The 19362-nt window shown below is 38.9% G+C and overlaps 2 protein-coding genes across 9 annotated transcripts in view; one reads left to right on the forward strand and one right to left on the reverse strand.

Annotated features, from left to right (window-relative positions):
- The window catches only part of PPP1R17 (protein phosphatase 1 regulatory subunit 17), a 31214-nt gene that overhangs the window by 7530 nt on the left and 4322 nt on the right, over nucleotides 1–19362 (forward strand). Inside the window, exons 3-5 of one of the 2 annotated variants that reach the window (XM_062569527.1) lie at nucleotides 182–334; nucleotides 1716–1877; nucleotides 8766–8873. In XM_062569527.1, coding sequence (XP_062425511.1) covers nucleotides 182–334; nucleotides 1716–1877; nucleotides 8766–8845 — 395 coding nt within the window. In that variant the 3' untranslated portion in view covers nucleotides 8846–8873. Of the gene's footprint in view, nucleotides 1–181; nucleotides 335–1715; nucleotides 1878–8765; nucleotides 10354–19362 lie in introns of those variants that run through there. The other variant, XM_062569526.1, reaches the window with a different exon arrangement.
- Nucleotides 16492–19362, reverse strand: part of PDE1C (phosphodiesterase 1C) — a 313258-nt gene continuing 310387 nt past the window's right edge. For 6 of the 7 annotated variants that reach the window (XM_062569517.1, XM_062569519.1, XM_062569520.1 and 3 more), the window contains one exon: nucleotides 16492–18855. In XM_062569517.1, the coding sequence (XP_062425501.1) occupies nucleotides 18686–18855 (170 nt within the window). In that variant the 3' untranslated portion in view covers nucleotides 16492–18685. Of the gene's footprint in view, nucleotides 18856–18999; nucleotides 19035–19362 lie in introns of those variants that run through there. The other variant, XM_062569521.1, reaches the window with a different exon arrangement.

Consider the following 19362-nt stretch of genomic DNA (forward strand, 5'->3'; position numbering starts at 1 on the left):
CCTGGATCCCATTTGTCATGACACAGAGGTCTCTTATATTGACTTTCTATTCAGGAGTTTTTTCTCATGGGCATTTTAATCTACTTGGATGAAAGTAGTATTATTAAAGCTTTTCTTTTCATGATCTGTTTTATTATTTCCCGTCCATTTCAAATTTCCATTCATTTTTTCTTCCACGCAGAAGACCTTTCAGAGCAGTTGATAAAGAGCTGTGACCTTAAAAAGAAACCAAGAAAAGGTAAAACAGTTCAGGCCTCCCAAAACACCGAACAGGAGCAAAAAAAGCCAAGGAGAAAAGATACACCAGCATTACACACCCCACCACCCCTCTCAGGTGAGCAATTCATCTTTTGATTTCAAAATTCAAATTCAGGTCAATGGATTGAATCTGGACAAAGGTCCAGAGATCTCTCATTTATCCCTTTGGAAAGGAACAAGAAAACACATCTATCCTACATGCATCTGGGAAGGCAGGCTAACAGAGAGGCTGACTTTTTCAAAAGCCTTCATTTTTAGAATGACAGAGTTCTCACACAATCTGTAAATACTGAGGTCAATGTGTGCATGCTTCTAGAAAAAATCCTCCCCTTATACATTCTCATTGTCTTTTGTGACAAATGAGGTCTGTTTATCTCTACCAGCTGAGCCACAGCAGGCATCCAGGTTCAATCCAAAATCAGAAATGATCCAATTATTTTACACTATTGTGCAACTTGTGCCCCGTGCTCAGTGGCAGACAAGGCTTAGAGATGAGCACAGAGGTGCACAAGCTGGCTGCCAGTTGTTCCTCCTCTAAGATGCGGGGCTCTTGTGCAATGGGCACTCTGGCAAAGGGTGGGTATTTCAGGAAGCTGGAAACCACTGGAGTGATAAAGAGACTCCTTGTAGGACAGCCTCTGCTGCTGTGCATCTACAGACCTCTGAAGCCTGAGAGCCAAATGCCATCAACCCGAGGAAGGTAAAGGTGAGCAGGAGACTGCCAATGAAACCTGATGATCTTCCAAGTGTGCCCTGTCTGTGCTGGGGAATAAATGTTTATCACTTCTCTCTGCTAACAAGCAGTACTTGCTGTACTCTCTGGGGAGGGCGCAGTGTTACTGTGCTGAGTGCATTGCGTTTTCCCATGTTACTCGTACACAGAGGAATTAGCTCATAACCCCTTGTACAGTCACTGGCGTATCTGCAATGGCTCACACTTACCAAGTGAAAAACAAACAGCTGTTCTTTTCCAATATGTGTAATCCAGATGTTGAACTCACCACTCTACACATTTGACTCTGTTCAGCTTTCACATGTATCCATCTGCAAACATTTCTTTCTTAGGGAAGAGTGGCCCAGAAGCTGGAGAACTGCATGTTTTGCCTGAAGTATCCATCTCATGAAGAAGACAGTCTCATTGTGGTCACATTTCTTGAGCATTCATATGATTAAACAACTTTGATGAGATTTTTATCCTTCTGAAATAGAAGACTGCACTCATCTTTGCCATCATTTCTGATGGGTTGCAGTTTAGTCCACTAGGTACCAGCAGAAACCAGCTGGCTTAACAGCATCGTTGACTATAGTCTACAGGAGATGATAATTTACATAGAGGAAATGCACACTGTTACAAGCCCTAAAGTGTAGGTACACTATACAAAGTACTCGCGCTGCTTTGTTTTACACTCACACAGTGTAAACAAGACTGAAGTATTTTCTGTTATTCTTCTCTGCAGGCATACTTTCAGACTTTTCTGATACCCTGCTGAAAAGGTATGGTATCACAGAGAAACCACAGAGGGAAATAGTGAGTCCAGACTCTCAGATCACTGAACTGGAACAGAAAAAGCCCAGGAGAAAAGATACACCTGCAATACACATCCCACCCATTATAACAGGTAAGAAACTTAGCTAAAGATGTTCCAAAGAGGTAGTCCACAGTGACTAGTGTCAAAAGTATGATCAGGAGGAAGATAGAAAGAGGTTTTCTGTCCACTCCACTTAGCAATTCTTACTAAGCTGGACCTGCTAATCTAGAGTACATAACAGCAGCAATGGCTCATGGAAAGCCTCAGCCATATCCCCTCCACCAGCTGCAGGGATGGGGTGGGTAGAACAGAAGACATTACGTCAGCTGGTTATCTCACGATCAAGTAGGTAATTCTACTTATGTGCCAGTCCAGATACTGTGCTGTTTTTCAAATTTTAACATGAATGAGTGTTTAGGTCACCAGCACTACCTTAGCTCACACTGCATTAGATAAACTAGGGTAAACTTGTCCTGATGAACCTCCTGTTAACTCCATAGTCCCTTAGACACAGCGAGGAAACCAAACTGTGATGAACTGCCAATTAATAGCATCTTAAAGACAGTTCCGTGTTGCCGGCAAAATGCAGAGTGCAGCAGCTAATTTGCTCAACAGCCATATGGATTCAGCCACCCATATTTTGGCCCTACAATCCTTTGTTGAGTTTCCCACCCCCTATATCACAAAGGGGCCTCAAGTGAGCATAGAAGGTCTTTAGAGATGTAAAGACCTGTGTGTTAATTATTACTGATAGCCAGGGATGCAGGAAATATTGCAAGTTTGCCTGCTATTACCAACTGTTTCCAGATCACAGGATGGAGCAAAAAATTAACAAAGAAAGAAAAGAAGCAAGCAAACAAAATCCAGATCAAAAACTTGTGTCAAGCGCCTTGTAAAGCAGCTATGGGAAGGAATGTATCTGACAATTTTTCTATACCTTCTTACTGTGGCCCTGAGTCACGGAAGAAGTATAAGTTCAAACTTTGCACATATGTACAGATTCAGCTGGGAAAACATATTTGGAAAACACTGTTCCCTTAGGAACCTCTGGTGTGAACTAGTTCTGCTGTGAGCTGGCTAGTCTTAGGCATTACTGAGCACACTACATGAAGAGGTTCCTGAGATAACTCCTTTGATCTTGATTGACTGTGGAACAGTTAACTGTTTCTCCATCTCCAAAAAACATGTCTAAGTTACTTTTTTTCACATAAGCAGCCTTATATTTATCAATATGGGGCTTTCAAGAGGAAAGAGGAGCATGACTGTGGTTGCCAGAGTAGGGCAGTAAGCATAGCGAATACTAATGCCTTGCACACTGATTTGCCCAAGCAAAACACATTTTTTTTATACCTTCATTGAACTCAGATATCCCAGTGGCTTTCAGAAATAGAGCTGCTGCAAGTGAGTCACTGGAATCCTGGTCTGATTATTTGATGGGATAAATTAAATCTATTATATGACTTCTTAGCCCAACTGCAAATGCTCCGGTTTGGAATATTTAATATAGAACATTGATAATGAACTGCTCATATAATTGCTGAAGGAAATTACCCAGCCCAAAAATTCATATGATAAATAAATTAGGTGGGGAAAAAATTGTAGTCTTTTAGGGATCAATTCAGAAGCAGAAGCAGAGGCAAAGTTTATCAAATCATTTGTAGTAAGCCCTGTGTATTATACTTCAGGCCTACCCCGTGTTGGATCTGGGAATAGAGTTGCGACATCATTTGGTCGGTTTTTAATACTCCAAGAATAGTTGCCTGTGACCATTTGTAGCACTTTTGAAGACGGTTATGTGTCCTTTGGACCTCAGGGTATATGCAGAGAAGAGGAATCTGGAAGTGAAACATGTTTGGTGATAGAAATCAGAGATGAAATGTGTGACTGTAGCTGAGACATGTTTGACGCTTGTTTTAGTTTAAATGGGATTGTTCCTTAACATGATGCAGCAAGGGTAGATTATTTCCTTGACATGGCTCTACAAAGTTCTGTTTGGATTAACGTCTAGTTACTTACTGCTTTATCTGTCTAGCCTTAATTATCTCGAGTAGATAGTTAAAGGAGAAAGAAGAATCATTTTAAGCATCTTCACTTCTTGCATCCCCTGAAGACTTCTTCTTAAGTTCTGAATAATTTCCAAGGAAAAAGAAGCTAATATAAGTTACATGTTAACAGAAACATGTTGTTAGAAACTCCAGATGAACTGGTAGTCAGTCAAAATACACAAAAGAGAAAAGCATTAAAAAAAAGAAAAAAAAATACAGTGACCTTCAAAGGTGTGACAAAATTCAAAGCATGTGCATTTGGGGAAATGATAGAAACTAATGCATTTTTCAATTAAAAGACTCTTTCTATCCTACTGCTGTAGTGACTTTCCAGCAGTCAGCATGGACTCCATCAAAGCAGCCTGCTGAATGCTGCCTCGCCCTGCAGACAGCTTTTCCTATTTTCTAAGTCCATTTTCTAACCATTGATTCCCTCTGGCATAATTGTATTAGCAGAAAAGTTGCCTTGCAGTTTGAATGCGTGAATCTGATTCCCTCTTTACTTCAAGGATGAATATTTTCTTTTAAAGGTACACACCAACATACAGTTTTCTGCTGGTTAGAAGTTGGTGGCAGTGGGTCCATGACTTGCCATGAGAAAGTGACTCATTGTGGCTGAGGGTTGGTCCAATATTTACTACTTGTTTACTTTCAGGGTTATCCCATCAGGCAGCAGACAGAGAATAAACACACAGCTCTTGTGGAACTGCTGTGCAAAATAGCATCTGAATTATAGACTCGGAGACCTGAGAAGCCCCAGTAGGGCTATGTGCGTTAAACAAACATAAAAAGGCCTTTCTGTCTCAGTCTCCCTGTTTGAGTGCTGCTGTAGGAGGTAACACATTGGGGCCACACATATCTTTTGAGACCTCTTATTGAGGGTTGCCATGGTTCTTACCGTTTCCCTTTCTGATTCCTCCCAAATACTGCTGTTCCAGATGTATTATAAACAATCCCCCCCCCCAAAAAAAAACACTTAGTCGTTTGCAATAACAGAGCTTAATTACTAGATTATCTTTTTAAGCAGCTGTCCACACAAGTCATTTTGTTGTAAATGTAGATAAAAATGGCAACTGCGCTATCTCTCTCCATTTTGACCAGCAGGTTACAAGCACGCCACAGCTGTCCCTTTCCTTCTTGGGTGGCCTCTCTTTCACAAATAAAAACAAATCAAACAGACCATATAAAGTGACTAAAATCACATGTATCTACTGGGCTGTGTGTGATCCAAGTGAGAAGTAGAATCAATTTTATACCTTGCAAACACGTAATATAGGTTAATCCTTAGAAAATTCCTGCTTCGGCAGAGAACAGGTACAAATGGGAAACCGAAGTACAGAAAGGTGGCTGCTGAATTTGGATCTGTGCAATATTGTCTGAAGGATCTCTCCGCAGTCCACAGAAGGAGACTAGGGAAATTCACTCCTTAGCCAAGTTAAATAGCAAAGTGTAGGTGTCACAAAACTCTCTCCTACAAGGATTATATTTCTTAATATACTCAGGCATCAAACTGCTACTGAAGTACCCCAGATACCATTGTACCACATGTATAAAAAAGAGCCGAGGGATAGAGATCTCTTTTAGTGGCCAGGTCTATTCCAGTCAGCCAACACTTTGGCTTTTTAACAGATTTTAAAAAAGACAAATTGTAATCACAATTCTAATGTCTTCTTCCTCCTCACATGACATTAAATGATTTAAATCAGATCCAATACTTGCACTCTGACCCTAGAACACTCTTCATTGCCATCCCCACCTAGCAACATATTCAATTAACTGTAGTATTTCTAAGAGCTCTTCGGGCTTGTGGGTTTGAGCAAGAATGTAAATACAGGAGCATGCTTCCTGAAACGTGGCTGCCTACGGTTTCTTAATCAGATCAGAGATAACTAGTAAAGCCACAATTTCAAACCCTCATCCTCCTCTGTGCTCTGGAAAACCAATTAAAACAGGTCCTTCAGTGCTACCCTGCTTCAATGAAAATCTCTGAGTAGTGAGAACAAGCACAACAATTTATCATCATCTCTTTCCCTTTCCTGTGCATGGGATGTGATTGAAGTGCTCTGTTTTTCTCCCAACCCAGCTGCAAGGGTGGTCTGCAGACAGGCAACTGCAGCTAGTGTGGTCTTAGCGGTGTTCTGAGAGGTCCAGATCTGGGTGGCATCTGGCAAACAGTTGACTCAAACAGAACTTTTTCTTCTGCCTATATCTGAGCTTCCAGACCAGTTCTCATGTCTCTGTGAGCCTTTGGAGTCCTAGTCTCTAGCTAAAACTTTCTGGTATTTGTAAATTCTGTTGCAAAAATATGACTACATTGTACTTCTATATTGCTTTCTTTAGTCAGGTCTCTTGTCAGATATTAATAGAACAATCTACCAATCCTTAGAACATACCTCGGAGATGAGCTGCATTTCATAATTCCAACATTCCGTTTACTCCTCTAAACCAAAAATTTCCAAATTATATTTAATAAAGCACGCCTTGTCCACAAGTGGTCAGTGGCATCCTATCAAAGAAAAAATATTTTCCTAGAGTTACAGAAATAATTCTAGTTACGACATCACATTTACATCCTCCTTCTACCATTTGACATTAAATGGTTGATGTTAAAGGCATGTAATTTTCTGTAAAGTTGCTAATGATCCATGATCCAGAAAGTTAAGAACCTACAACTCTAGGCTCTAAGCCTCTTCGGAGCTTTGGATCTTGAACACTCTTGGAAACCTTTGTAGTTCATCAGTCACCAAAATTATTTGTTGATAATGATACACAGTCTTGCTGTGGATTGTGATGGGTGTCTAGAGTGCTACTGCTGTAGGTCCAGCTGATAGCTGGGGACCTCAGCTTGGCTGCTGCACTCCAGCTGTCTCTAGCATCTGCTCTGTAAGGGCAATTTAAAGTCCTATAATTAGGGATCAGAACTACTTAAATATGCTTTTCCTTCAGTGCTTTTTAATTCAAATAAAAGTGATAAGAGTGACAGTGGACAAGATTATAAAGCACAATATATCTTCATTTAGCTTGCATTCCTTGTCTTAATTCTTGAACTTATCCAAAAGCTACGTCAGTTCTTCCATCAAAGATCTATTGTAGCTTCACATTTTAAGAGTATTTTACTTGACTAAAAGTAAAGTGAATGTTTTCCTTGCTCCCAAATGCTCCATGAAGGAGAAAAATAAAATAGCCAATGAAAAAGGAACAACAAATTGTCTATATTTTTTGTTATATATGAGTAGAAGTCTAGATGGGGAACATTTATATCCATCTTTAAAAAACAGCATCATTCTCAGCAGTTAACAACTGTGGTTACTCACTCAATAATAGTTCAAATTACTACTCAAGCAAATGAAGTCCTTTGTGTTTCAAAATAATATTCACTCACTCCTTTCAGTTTACATCATAGTTTCACTGAAACCAGCTAGTTCATGAGAACTGCATATAAATAAAGCAGGAGCTTAAATGAAGGGCAGTACAGGTTAACATTTTCTTTAGTTCATCACCTCTTGAAAAAGCTCCAAAGCTGAAGAAAATCTTCCTGTGTGGTATTGCTCTATTTTCAGACTTCATGAAGGCTGAAAGCCTTCACTGTACAGGGATTTTCAATGCAGAAAGAAGCAAAACAGGTTCGTTTTTGACAGAACAACTCATCTGGTTAGCACAGACTAAGAGCAAACAGTAGAAGACTGAATTAGCGAGAGATTTCACTCACGGTTACCCTCATCCTGTTTTTAGGCTATATTAATCTCCACACCAAGGAAGGTGGACATAAAGTATATCTTAGAGGGCAGTTGCTTTACACTACAAACAGGCAAAAACAACACAGTTAGTTAAAATGGGGCTCAAGGAGAACATCTGCCTATCTAAAATATTGGCCTCACTTAGCTTTATTAGTTAATTTTTAACAAAGTGATTAGTTATAATTCTTGGTATATCATGGTATCACATAAAAGCCTCAAATCCACGTAAGAGGTGGACTTACTGTTTAAAGTATAATATAGATGTTTGTGGACAATATGGTCCATAACCTAACTACATAACAGAGAAAGATTTTGGAAGACAGAAATCCTTACACATGGAAAGATATGCCACACAGCACATCTGCAGCTGATGAGTCAGTTTTCTTGAATCTCTATCGCATGCTTTAACTGTGAAATCAAACTTCCTTTCAATATTATGTCATATCATTCTCCAGTGCTTTCATGATATAGATGAAACCTTATGAATTATTTTTCTTCTCGCTTCACAGGACAGATACACTTTGAAGCTTGTTCAGATCCCAGATCTCAGAAATTCATATACTGGTTCAAAGTCTTTAGTGTGTGAATCTGTTATAACACTGATCTCAATTCTGTTCCTTTTGCAATTTATTGATACTATATAACATCAGCGGGAATCATACTTGGCATGTGATATTCTAATATTTGTCTTCCTTAGCACCTGCTTTAGCAAATTCTAAGTAACATTGCTATATACCTACAGAAAAGAATCATGCATATGCTCGTTCATATAAACTGACTCATCGTGTAGGTCAATTATAGTGTTTATTTCATTATGCAACCACTTTCCTTTTTTTAACTTCTCATTTAACTTCTATTTTAACAAAACAGATTCTCAAAAGAAACTTCACTGTCTCTGTTTTCACAGGTAAAAGAAGAATGTTGGATTTAAGACTGACTAATAATTTCAGCTAATACTGTAGGTGCAAATCTAGTTCACTAAATTTCAGGAGAATGATTTGCCAAAATAAATGAAGAGTAACTCCCATGATGTCTGAGAAGCTATATTAGGATAAAACTATTAGAGAGGACAAAAAAGTTTTCCTTAACCTTATTTTTTTCTAAAGAAATAATATTTTTAACTAACTCCTTTTTTCCTTTCTCTCTCTCTCTCCCTCTCTTACTTTTATCTTTTTTTTTGTCCTTCTGTTTTTAAGGCACTAAGCTGCTTACAGAAGAAAAGCAAACAGTGATTATGGAAGATGAAGAAAAGGATGGAGACACAATCCCCAGCTAAGATTCTAGTGATATCTCCAATATGTAATGTAAATAATAATCTGGGTCATTTGAAGTGGCAGCTCATAGAGAAAAAAGCCCGTTCATTTTTATCAATAATAATTTTCTTAAGTATGCACTTGAATTTAAATGATCTTCAAGTGCTTATCTGCATCCCATGAAACCCCAGGAAGCAGCACAGGAGATGACAAAAGATTCATTTACACACGGGGCTAGGAGGATTCCCTTGGTTTATTAAGAGCAGATTTCCCGGACTCTTGTCTACAGGGATTCCACCTCAGATCAAATCCAGTTTTGTATAGTGTAGTGATAAGGTTTAATGCAAATGGCACTGCCAACCCAGTGTAGCTGGCACTAGATACCAGTGTGGATGGTAGCACAAGGCAGTGCATTTTCTGGCCATTCTTTCTTGGTTACACAGGCTGTGCTTGTACTGTGTTGAGGCACAAGCTTGGCTCTTCCCTCTCCTCCCTCCTGTTCCCATAGGATGTAGAACATAAGCTAAAGACCTAAACTTGTATTTTTCTCCTGACTTTTCATCTCATTAGCCTGGCTTTTTTTGCTGGAATAATGTTGACTGCAGTTAAAATTCCCACATGCAAAACTGAAGTGATAGAGAGCATGGGAAAGAAGGAATCAAGTTTAGAGTTCCTGAAATGCAAAGCAAACACTTTTTGTGCCTATATCTACACATAGCTTTGTTTGTAAGGAGAAAAGGGTAGATTTATTGTAGTATGAAAAAGCAAAGCTAAGTGCCATCAACACTGAAGCATCAAACAAAACACAGGGCAGAGCCCTCAGAAAGGAAACATACTGAAAGTGCAACATTTGCCTGTTGTACCAGTAGAGCCTACCGATTTTTTTTTTCCTTTCCAAGATTTTATTCCTAGGCTGGTGAAAGATGAGTGAGTGGGATAGTCGATCCTTTTCCTCCACAGGTTTTCTTTTAATATGTGCTTTTTAAACCCAATCCTAGCTTGTCAGTTAGGAGGAGCTGTAAAGACTGAAAATCACAGTGGAGGATTCAGAACTGAGTAAAAAGAACAGCATTACTCAATGGCAATGCAAACTGCAAGATGAAACAGCATCATGCTGCTTTTCTAATAACTTAATTCACTGATTGAATCAAGATTTGTTCTCACAGCTACCTACAGTCTTCAGCATTTGTACAAACAGAGGGGGGTACCTGTAGAATATTATACAAAATAGGTAGGACTGGGTAGTTTTCTGCTTACCTTAACAGCTCTGTATGCTAGATGGAGCAGCACTGCCAGCTGGATCCTTAGGGACCTCAGCACAGAGGTTAAAGATTACCTAACCCGGCAGACTGAATTCAGTTATTTTTTTAACACCCTTAGGCAGACAGCTGAGGAATACACTAGCTAGGACTTCATTTGCCACAGTGACTGACCCAGCATCTTTCATAAGAATGCAGTCCATTCGCAAATGTTCAGCTTTGAGATGTAACCAACAAGCTTATAATAAATGATGATATACTAAAGCATACAACAGACTAGATATATTATTATGGGATGTCTGATAGCTAGAAGGCATACTTTTTATTCTGCTAGTTTATCGGTGAGACAAGGTAGTATTTAAAATAAGACCAATAAATATTTCAAATAATAACATTCATGTAAAGAACATAGCGAAGTATGTCACAGCAAGTACCTCCTAGGAATATAGACACAATCTATACCTTTGAGCCAATTCATTGCAGAATTTTTAGTTTTTGCAATTGGAAGTTACAAGTCTATACCCACATCACTTCCTTTCCGGCAGGTACTGAGGGGTTAGAAGCTTTATTCCATGACTGTCACCTGTGGCATGTCTTTATGAACCAGACTTTTTTTGACGGACAGTATTTCTCACACCTTGAATGCCCTTCTTCCTGTCAACGGAGTTTCTTTTGAATCTCACCCAAATAACTAAAACAATGTTCAATGATTAAATACAGAAATACTCACTGGACAAGAAGTGGGGAAAAAAGTTCAGCAGCTCAGCAGCTAGCTCAGCACCATGTATTCAGGGATTCAGATAATGAATAGAAACAGAATAAAGACATATGTTTGTGTGGCTGCTGTGAAAGAAGGCCTGTGGCATAAGAGACTCCCCATACTTTTTCTGGGTGCCAAGAGACCATGACAGCAATTTACCTTTATGTAAGAGATGCAATTTTTAAGGTGGAATGAAGAATTATCTTGTTGCTCTAAGAAAATAAATGTCATGCTTGAGTTAGTCAAAGAAGATATTCATATATTTGCACATGACAGCTCATATCAGCTAAGAACCTGAATGATCTCAAAAATCAGTCTCCTCTGCACTTGTGAACAGAAACCTTGAGGTCTCCTTTTCTTCAGGAAGGTTTAATACAATTTCAGCTTGCAAGAAAAATACCAAAACTTATTATCATCATCCTTAGAGTCACCACTCTGAACTTGTCTCTCTGAAAAAAAAAGGTTTCCCATAGTTTATTATCTCCTGACTAAACTCATTCCTGCTTGAATTATACTGATGTCAACTAAGCTGTAGCTGAGCTGGTGTTTTTCATCTGAGCCTCCGTACTGCTAAAACAGCTTTAGTCTTATACAGAAGCTTCTGTATAGTGTGAAGGAAATATATATAGTACTCATCTAAGGCAATCAGCCTCTGCTTCTGCACTGATATGAGAAGTGAGGAGGAGAACAGAAAAAAATATGCATAACATGCAAAGACAATGGCTGTCCTGTAGGAACTAGCACAAACAGCATCAACAAAAGCAGTATTCATGCTAGGCCTTTTCAAGATTTTAGCTGATCCTTCTGCAGATCAGAACTCTTCTCTGATGTGAAGGTGCTTCAGAGAAGTTTTGCAGCCTGGGCACTCCTACAGGTCTCAGGAGATGCCCACATCATTTCTCCCAGCCAGTGGCTCTCCATCACCTTGCCAAGCACAGTGCTTCACCCTTCAGATTACAGTGCTTGCTCCTCTCTACTGGGAGCACTACAGTTTGGTTGCCCCAGGAGTCTGGAGACTCACTTGAGATGCCTCAAGGAGTATAAAGCCTCAAGTACAGCCCAAAGTGCCTTATCAACTTGTTTCCTGAGCGTCATGACTCAGCTTAATTTCAAATGCACATTTCAGTGCAATGAGTCCAGATTTCCTAGTGGTGTTGGGTGAATATTTTCAGCACAAAATACAGAAAAGAGTGTGGAGTCCTGAAAAGATTGAAAGATTGAAATGAACACCAGCAATAGATTAGCCATGAAAATGTACATGTTTAGACATGAAGGCCCTTAAAAACAAAAATTAGGAGCACAAATAGGATGCAACTGATTTCATTGCTCTGAAGATGATATTTTTTTCAAAGGCTGGGGAATGCTGACACAGGTTAATATAAAAAATATGTATCACACTTTAAGCCTACCAACAGCACTATACGTGCTCCTCTGAAGAGGAGTTACAGTCCCACTGACATCTCTGATGGCACAGTGGCCTAATTTACCATTCCCTTATAGATCAGCTTGAAGCCCAGCTATAAACATGACATAGTATACTTTATTTGCTGCAGCTCATTTAAAATTGCATATTCATATATTGGCAATTAGGCGTTTCCCATTTTTCCACCCACGAGCAACTTGAGCAACGAGAAAATCGCTTTTCAGCTGGTCAGTTTAGTAAATGGTGGGTTTTTCAGTGTTCCTGGGAAGCAATGTGTTATATTGCTTCTCAAAGCTTTCACCTGCCTCATTGCATTCAGTGAAAGTGTTTAAATGTTTCTTTATTTGGGAATAAGATTTGATTTGAAAAATCTTATAAACACTCACCATTACTTCCCCAACAACAAAGTTTTTAGGTCTTGCAGAATCTTTGGTGGGCTGTACACTGGTATGAATGAAGTTTTAGTTACTGCCCTTCAAACTCTGAACTCTCTGAGACCATACCTTGCTAAAATTACAGGAATTGCTCTCTTAGACAAACATCCAGAGTCTATGCATTCTAGGGCAGAAATACTTGTTTCCAAATGTTTCCAAAAGTTCCTCCTGGTCATTACAGTGAAAACACAAGGTTGTAGAAAACCAAACCATGGCTTTCATCTGGCAAGCTCCAAGAATTAGCAGTGTAAAAGGACACATATGCTGGAGTACCACTTGTCTGAAGTGCTGGTAGCAAATTCAGTCTTTGCTTCCCGCTGCCAACTATCTCCACTAAGAGAAAGGGGCAAAGAACCTGGCACATTGCTGATGGAAACAAAAAGCTCAGAAGCATTTCTGTAGCACTGTTAGGATTTAGGATGTTGCAGATCACTTAGATGGAGGTGTCTACACACACAGGCCTTGACTATTCTGGGGTCTTAGTTCCTGGCTTAAATTCAGAAAACTGAATTTAGGTGGAATTGAACTCCACCCTAGAAGTCTGCACTGTACAGGGCAACAAGCTCAATGATTAAGGGAATGAAATGCTCCAATTATTGAATAAAAGATGGGGAGGTCATTAACGGCTAATATTTTTAGAGTGAATTCTGGGTCAGCTTCTATCTAGAAATTAAGGGACAGTTCTCTATTTGGACAGAGTTTGGACAATGAAGATTTAAAGGCCTTGTGCTTTATGACATTCAAATAAGGATTGCAGTAAGCCCATCATGCATCTGAAGGAGATGTTACTAGCACTATCGTAGTGTTAAACAGGAGTTTAATAGGGTAAGTGTTCTACCAAGCTAGGTAACAACAGAAGCTAGGTAAAAACAAGAAACAAATACAAACCAACATTCATGGCACTACCACTAACCCACTAACACTTACTATTTCAACAAATAAAACAGCATTTGCATGCATTGTGTTTAGGAACATCTATACTGAAATTTTGTCTGGCTGAAATTTGGTCTGTCTTACTGGTTAATAAATAGACAATCATATAATGCATTGAACACTTTAAGTAATAGATTAGTTTAGATATCATCATTAATTATCTTCTATGTCCTATGCCATTGCCATCTTTGGTCATGCAAGTAAAAAAATCTTTCAAGTGCACACAAATTTTAAATATTGCTTTATGTCAGTGTGATTTCACATTATTCTTATGTGCAGAGACATGTCCCGCAGTTGCATCTACAAGTGAAAAATCAAAAATGTAGGCCAGTGAAGTACATAAGAAGTTTTGGCTTCTCATTTGTATTTAACTAATCTCATAAAACCATCTTACCCTGTTACTTATGTCCCCTAAAAAGCCATGGGCCTTTTACAGTGAGGCTGTGCAAACAGAAATTTCAATACTCGGAAAACATAGCATATGTAGCTCTATGAGTAGAAGAAGTCAGCATTAAAAACATTTTTCATTTCATGATACTGGTTCCTAGTCCTGCAGTAGAATCCATATCAGTCTGTCTGCCTCAGGTGCTGTAAAGGGAAGCTTAAATCCTTACACCTGAAATGCTGAAGAGCCTTGAAAAGGTAAGAATTGGAGAGATAGGACAAGAAGAAACAAAACCAGAAAGTACATTCCAGAAATTAAAGAATCTCTTGTGATGGTTTACTTGTGCTTATTTTTATAAAAAAGTAAATCCTGTAAGTGTAAGCTGAATATATGACCATGAGACACTCTGCTTTGAGCTTGGGAAGTCCCAAGCTATCTAGACCTTTCTAGACTTCAGATTAGTTTTTAGGGCCTCCAGGTGGTCTTAGGGTCATGTATTTCTGCAATCCGTATAGCCTGGAGAAGGCTCAGAGGGATCTTCTCAATGTGTATAAATACCTGATGAGAGAAGTTAAAGAAGATGGTGCCAGACACTTGTTAGTGGTGCCTAGTGATAGGACAAGAGGCACTGGGCACAAAGTTAAATATATTTCCAGTTACATACAAGAAAAATGTTTTTAACTGTGAGGATGGCCAAATACTGGAACAGTCTGCCCAGAGAGGTTGTGGTGTCTCCATCCTTGGAGATATGCAAAACCCAACTGGACAGGGTCCAGTGAAACCTGCTTTAGCTGAACCTGCTTTGAGCAATGGGGTTTGGACTAGACAATCTCCAGAGGTCCCTTCTAACCTCGGCAACTCAGTGATTCTGTGATTATAATTCAAGATACACACCAAGGTAGCTGTTTAATGAAGCTTAGAAGGTCTGGGAGAGGTCGGGAGAAAAGAGTTCAGGACAAATGGATAAATACATGGAAAAAGAGTGAAGGATAAGGCTGAAAGACAAATGCTGGCTACGCACCTAAGGAGGTAAATTGAACAACAGACCTGAGCAAGAAAGAGTAAGGAGGTGAGGATACAGCCTGTGCAGAAAAAAAAAAAATCCACCATGAACCCAATTGTCTGCCTCATGACCAAAACAATATGAAAGATTTATTTACACCCTGCTAGAATCCCTGTTCTTCCTTCCTCCCTTCCCTCCTTCTTCTTCTCATACCTGTTCCTCACTTGTCCATGAGGATTTTGGAGACAGTCTTCCCTTTCAATTCATGTTCGTGTAATCACAGAAATGTACACAATATTAGAAAGGAATACTAAAGGGTCTCTCTATGCTCCACTTAATGTAGATTTTAATATTCCTATTTTTAATTCAGAGTTCAAGCCTTTACTTAAAGGTTAAAGTAACACCCCGCTCCAGGAAAATAGAGCACAAAACCTTCCTACCACAGCAAAGCCCTCCAATGATTACAGAAAAGACTCAAGTCGAAACTGGACTAAATAGAAAAAAAGGCTAAATTTGCAAGTGTTGATAGTTGCAACATATAATTCATGAAAAATCAAAACTGCATCATGAATGTTAGATCATCATACTTTTCAAGAGGGATAGATTATTCAAACTTACTTGTATGCTGGAAGTAAGTGGTTAACTCTGAAATCATTATTGTAAAAAACGAGTGCCTTGCAAAGCCAGATCTCCCTTAAATAACACAGATTTCATTTTTGAACTTCCTACTTGGAAAATCTCCCCTGAATGCATGCTAGATGTCAGTGCAAGGCTGAGACGATGATCCCATCTGCTTCACAAAGTAGCTCAGTGCATCAGGCTGGATGCCATTAGCACAACTAGCTTTGCTTAGGAATTATTTTTCTGAAGTTTTGGTATTTATATGAAGTAGCTTGCACAAATGCGCCCTCTTCCCCACTTTGAAATATTTTAGTTGAGCCTAGAGCCAGAGACTTTGAAAAAGGGAAGAGACATCTTAAGATATCTTTCCAATAACAATGAAAATCAGCATAAATCTTCACTGAAAGGGACTCTAACAGAGAGCAACACAACACAGGACTGGCTGGAGAAGAACGCGAGCAGAGAGGATGCTGACCAGAACTAAATTAAATTCTTAGTAATGACACACACTCCCCATGAAACCTCAGCTACGTCATTTCATTTCCTTGTGTCTTGATTACACAGCAGTAAAATCAAGATGACAATTTTTCTCTGCTTCATAGCATAGGGGAGAGAATGAAGTGGGAAAACACAAGAAAAATCACTCATGTTAGATGTTTATGACACAAAAGCAATAACTCCACTTAACTGTTGGCAATAAAAAAGGAAGAAAAGAAGTTCTGTCTCCTTTTGCCTTTTTGGGTGGCTCAGTGACCTGAGTCAGTGCTGTCCACTCATCCAGAGAATAGTCAGGTAGATAAATTGTTAACCAAGGGTATCCTAAAGAGAAGGAAATGACACAGACAGAAATGTGTTTGGAAGAATAGTATAATTTGGCTTGTCTATACAGCCTATTTACATAAAACATTTCAGGGTATTTTACAGGCAAAATATAGTTCTTTGGGAATTCCTAGAGATAAACAACATTTCATAAATAGAAGGCGTTAAAGCGCATCTCACATTACGTTTGGTTTAGGTAGCCAGGCAGCCCAGTTGCTGGAGTCACAATGCTGATGGGGATCAAGGGCAATGCTACAAACATCAAGCTCCTAGTAAGACAGTCAGATAAAAATAACCGACACAGCATTGTGTCAGAACGCTTGGCCAGCTCTATGCTGCATTCATCTGTTTTACTGAGATTTCTAGCAAAATACTGCAAAATGCTATAGGACCTTAGGGCAAGTGCACACAGAATTGCAGCAGTCCTTTCTAACGGAGCAAGCGGCATCTGTAACATTCCCCGGCTGTTTTCATACAACAGCCAATCTTGATTTTAACATAATTTTCGTATAGCAAAGTTATATATACTCAGTGTAGCAGTTTTGACATTGGATATGCGGTGTATAATAGCCTGGTAAATCTGCAGTGAGTGAACTTGCAGAAAATATAAAGAACAGAATTAGCAGATACAAGGATAAATACAATATAACAAAGAAGAGTCAAAATACTTTTTATAGGAGAAATTATGCCTCACAAATCTTTCAGAGTACCTTGGAGGAGTGTATAATCATTTACAGTTTTCCAAAAATATTTTGACAATGTCCTGCTCCAAAGGCTGTCAAAGTTATTGGGAGAAGATCTTAACACATGATCCTAACATGGATAAATAACTGGCTAATAATGGGAGGAAAAAAAAGAATAGGATAAAATGATCACTATTCACAGTACAGGAGGATAACCTTTTGTACTGTTCAACACGTTTATCCAGAAAAAGTGATTTGGAAAAAGTACAGGTGACAAGAAGAAAACAAGCAGGGCACAAAAATAAAGGATATAAAGAGAGAGAGAGAGAGAGAGAGAGAGAGAGAGAAAAGAAACTTACTTCAGTATAATCATCAAAACCACTGGTTCAGTGTTGGTAAGAGCAGAACAAAGTGGATAAGGAGAGACAACCCTGATCTCATATATGTTGATGGGCTATAAATTAATCAGTAATCATTACTGGTAATTCTACAGAAATTACCACTTAGTGATCAAGGACAATACAACTTCAAAAATTATTTGGAAAATCATGAAAGGTAAAACAGAAAATGCCATAACATTTCTTTAGAAATTGCTGGTATGCTCACATCTTGAGCACTGTGCACAGTTCTGGTCCTCTCCTTTCAAAAAACATTAAAAAAAATAAACAAGAGACAAACAACAGAGAAGAGCAGCAAAGACCAAAAGTAGAGCAGGCTTCCTTGTGAGGAGAGAGCAACAGCATAGGATTCACCAGCTTAGAAAGAAAGAGCTGAGGTGGTATATAATTCACCGGAGGCCTAGAAAAAGCAAACAGGGAGTTACTTGCCTCTGTTTCTCACAGTGTAAGCTCTAAGGACAATAAGAAATTTTTCACAGAGGACAAGTTTAGCTGTGAAACTCAGTTCCATGGGACACTGTGTGCACCAAAGGAACACATGGGAGCAAAACCACATAAATCAATGATGAAAAAGACAATCAATGACATTAAACTTTCAATAGGGATCATGTAAAGCATGTATTTAATGCTGTACTATGTCTTCTTTTTCTTAATGGGTGAAATGAGAGGACTCTTTTTAATCCATTCTCCTGCCTTCATCTTCCTGAATAACTATTGCATTAAAACAGGAGACCATTTATCTTCAATGCGGTTAGGTAAGGCAAAAGTTTCTCCTGCTATTAGACACAGGAATTGTTGTCTCATCTCTATTAGGCAGAAGGCCACATTGAAAACACCATAAGGAGCCCAACTGTCTATGCAAAAATTGACTTTCTTAATTCGATGGGAGATAGTGATATGCAATTATGTTTTTTAAACAATAGATCAATATTCTAGTACTAAGTACATATATGTTCCAATAATAATAAGACTACTGAAAACAATTCTAGCAGAAGTGTCCATTGTATCACCTGGTTAAATCATACAATTGCTTATATCTTGAATTACACCTTCTGCACAATGCAGTATGGCCTTTGAAAGGATTTCACAGTGTCTTCCATCGGACTGTGAGAAATGTCGTTCCAGAAGATGCCTCTTAATCTTCTCTATTTTCTATTCCAGTTCTGGGAAATATGCTGAATCTTTTTCATCCTTCCCCTTTGGTCAAGCAGCTTATACCTCACTGGATGTTCCTCAGATTTCTTGTGAAAGGCTGGGAAATAGGTTCCTGAGCTGTGAGTGGGCCTCCTGAAGTGACGCAGCTGAGGTTTGATGGCTGGTAGTGATAAAGCAAGAACAACGATGGTTATCATGTCTATCACTCACTTGCTGGTGGACAAGAAAAGAATCTCTGAGAAGCTCTGTCCATCCCACTCAGTACAGCCTGTCTGTGTAAAGGAGGGTTTCTCAGCTTGTGTGCCAGGGCACTTTTGAGTTACAAAGTGTTAGAAAAAGCTTCAGAAAAAAAAATATGAAAATACGTATTATAAAAATACATAAATCTCTAGAACAAAAAACAGATGTCTCCAACATTGAAATCTAGGCAATCAGGCACTTCAACAGGCTTAATCTTGAAGTTATGTCCTTATTAAGGCCACCCAGGAGATCACAGGTGAATCCAAAGGAATATTCATAAGGTTAAGAAACAAAAGTTTAGACAGAGGATGAAAGTATCAGAAAGTCTAAATAAAGAAACAACTAATCTATCTACATGTAGTTAGTTGAGCATTTGACTGTTTCCAAACTAGCATTGAACAAGAGATTACCTTGAGGCAGTAAGTCT

Source organism: Rhea pennata, chromosome 2, assembly GCF_028389875.1.
Source record: "Rhea pennata isolate bPtePen1 chromosome 2, bPtePen1.pri, whole genome shotgun sequence".
Lineage (NCBI taxonomy): Eukaryota > Metazoa > Chordata > Aves > Rheiformes > Rheidae > Rhea > Rhea pennata.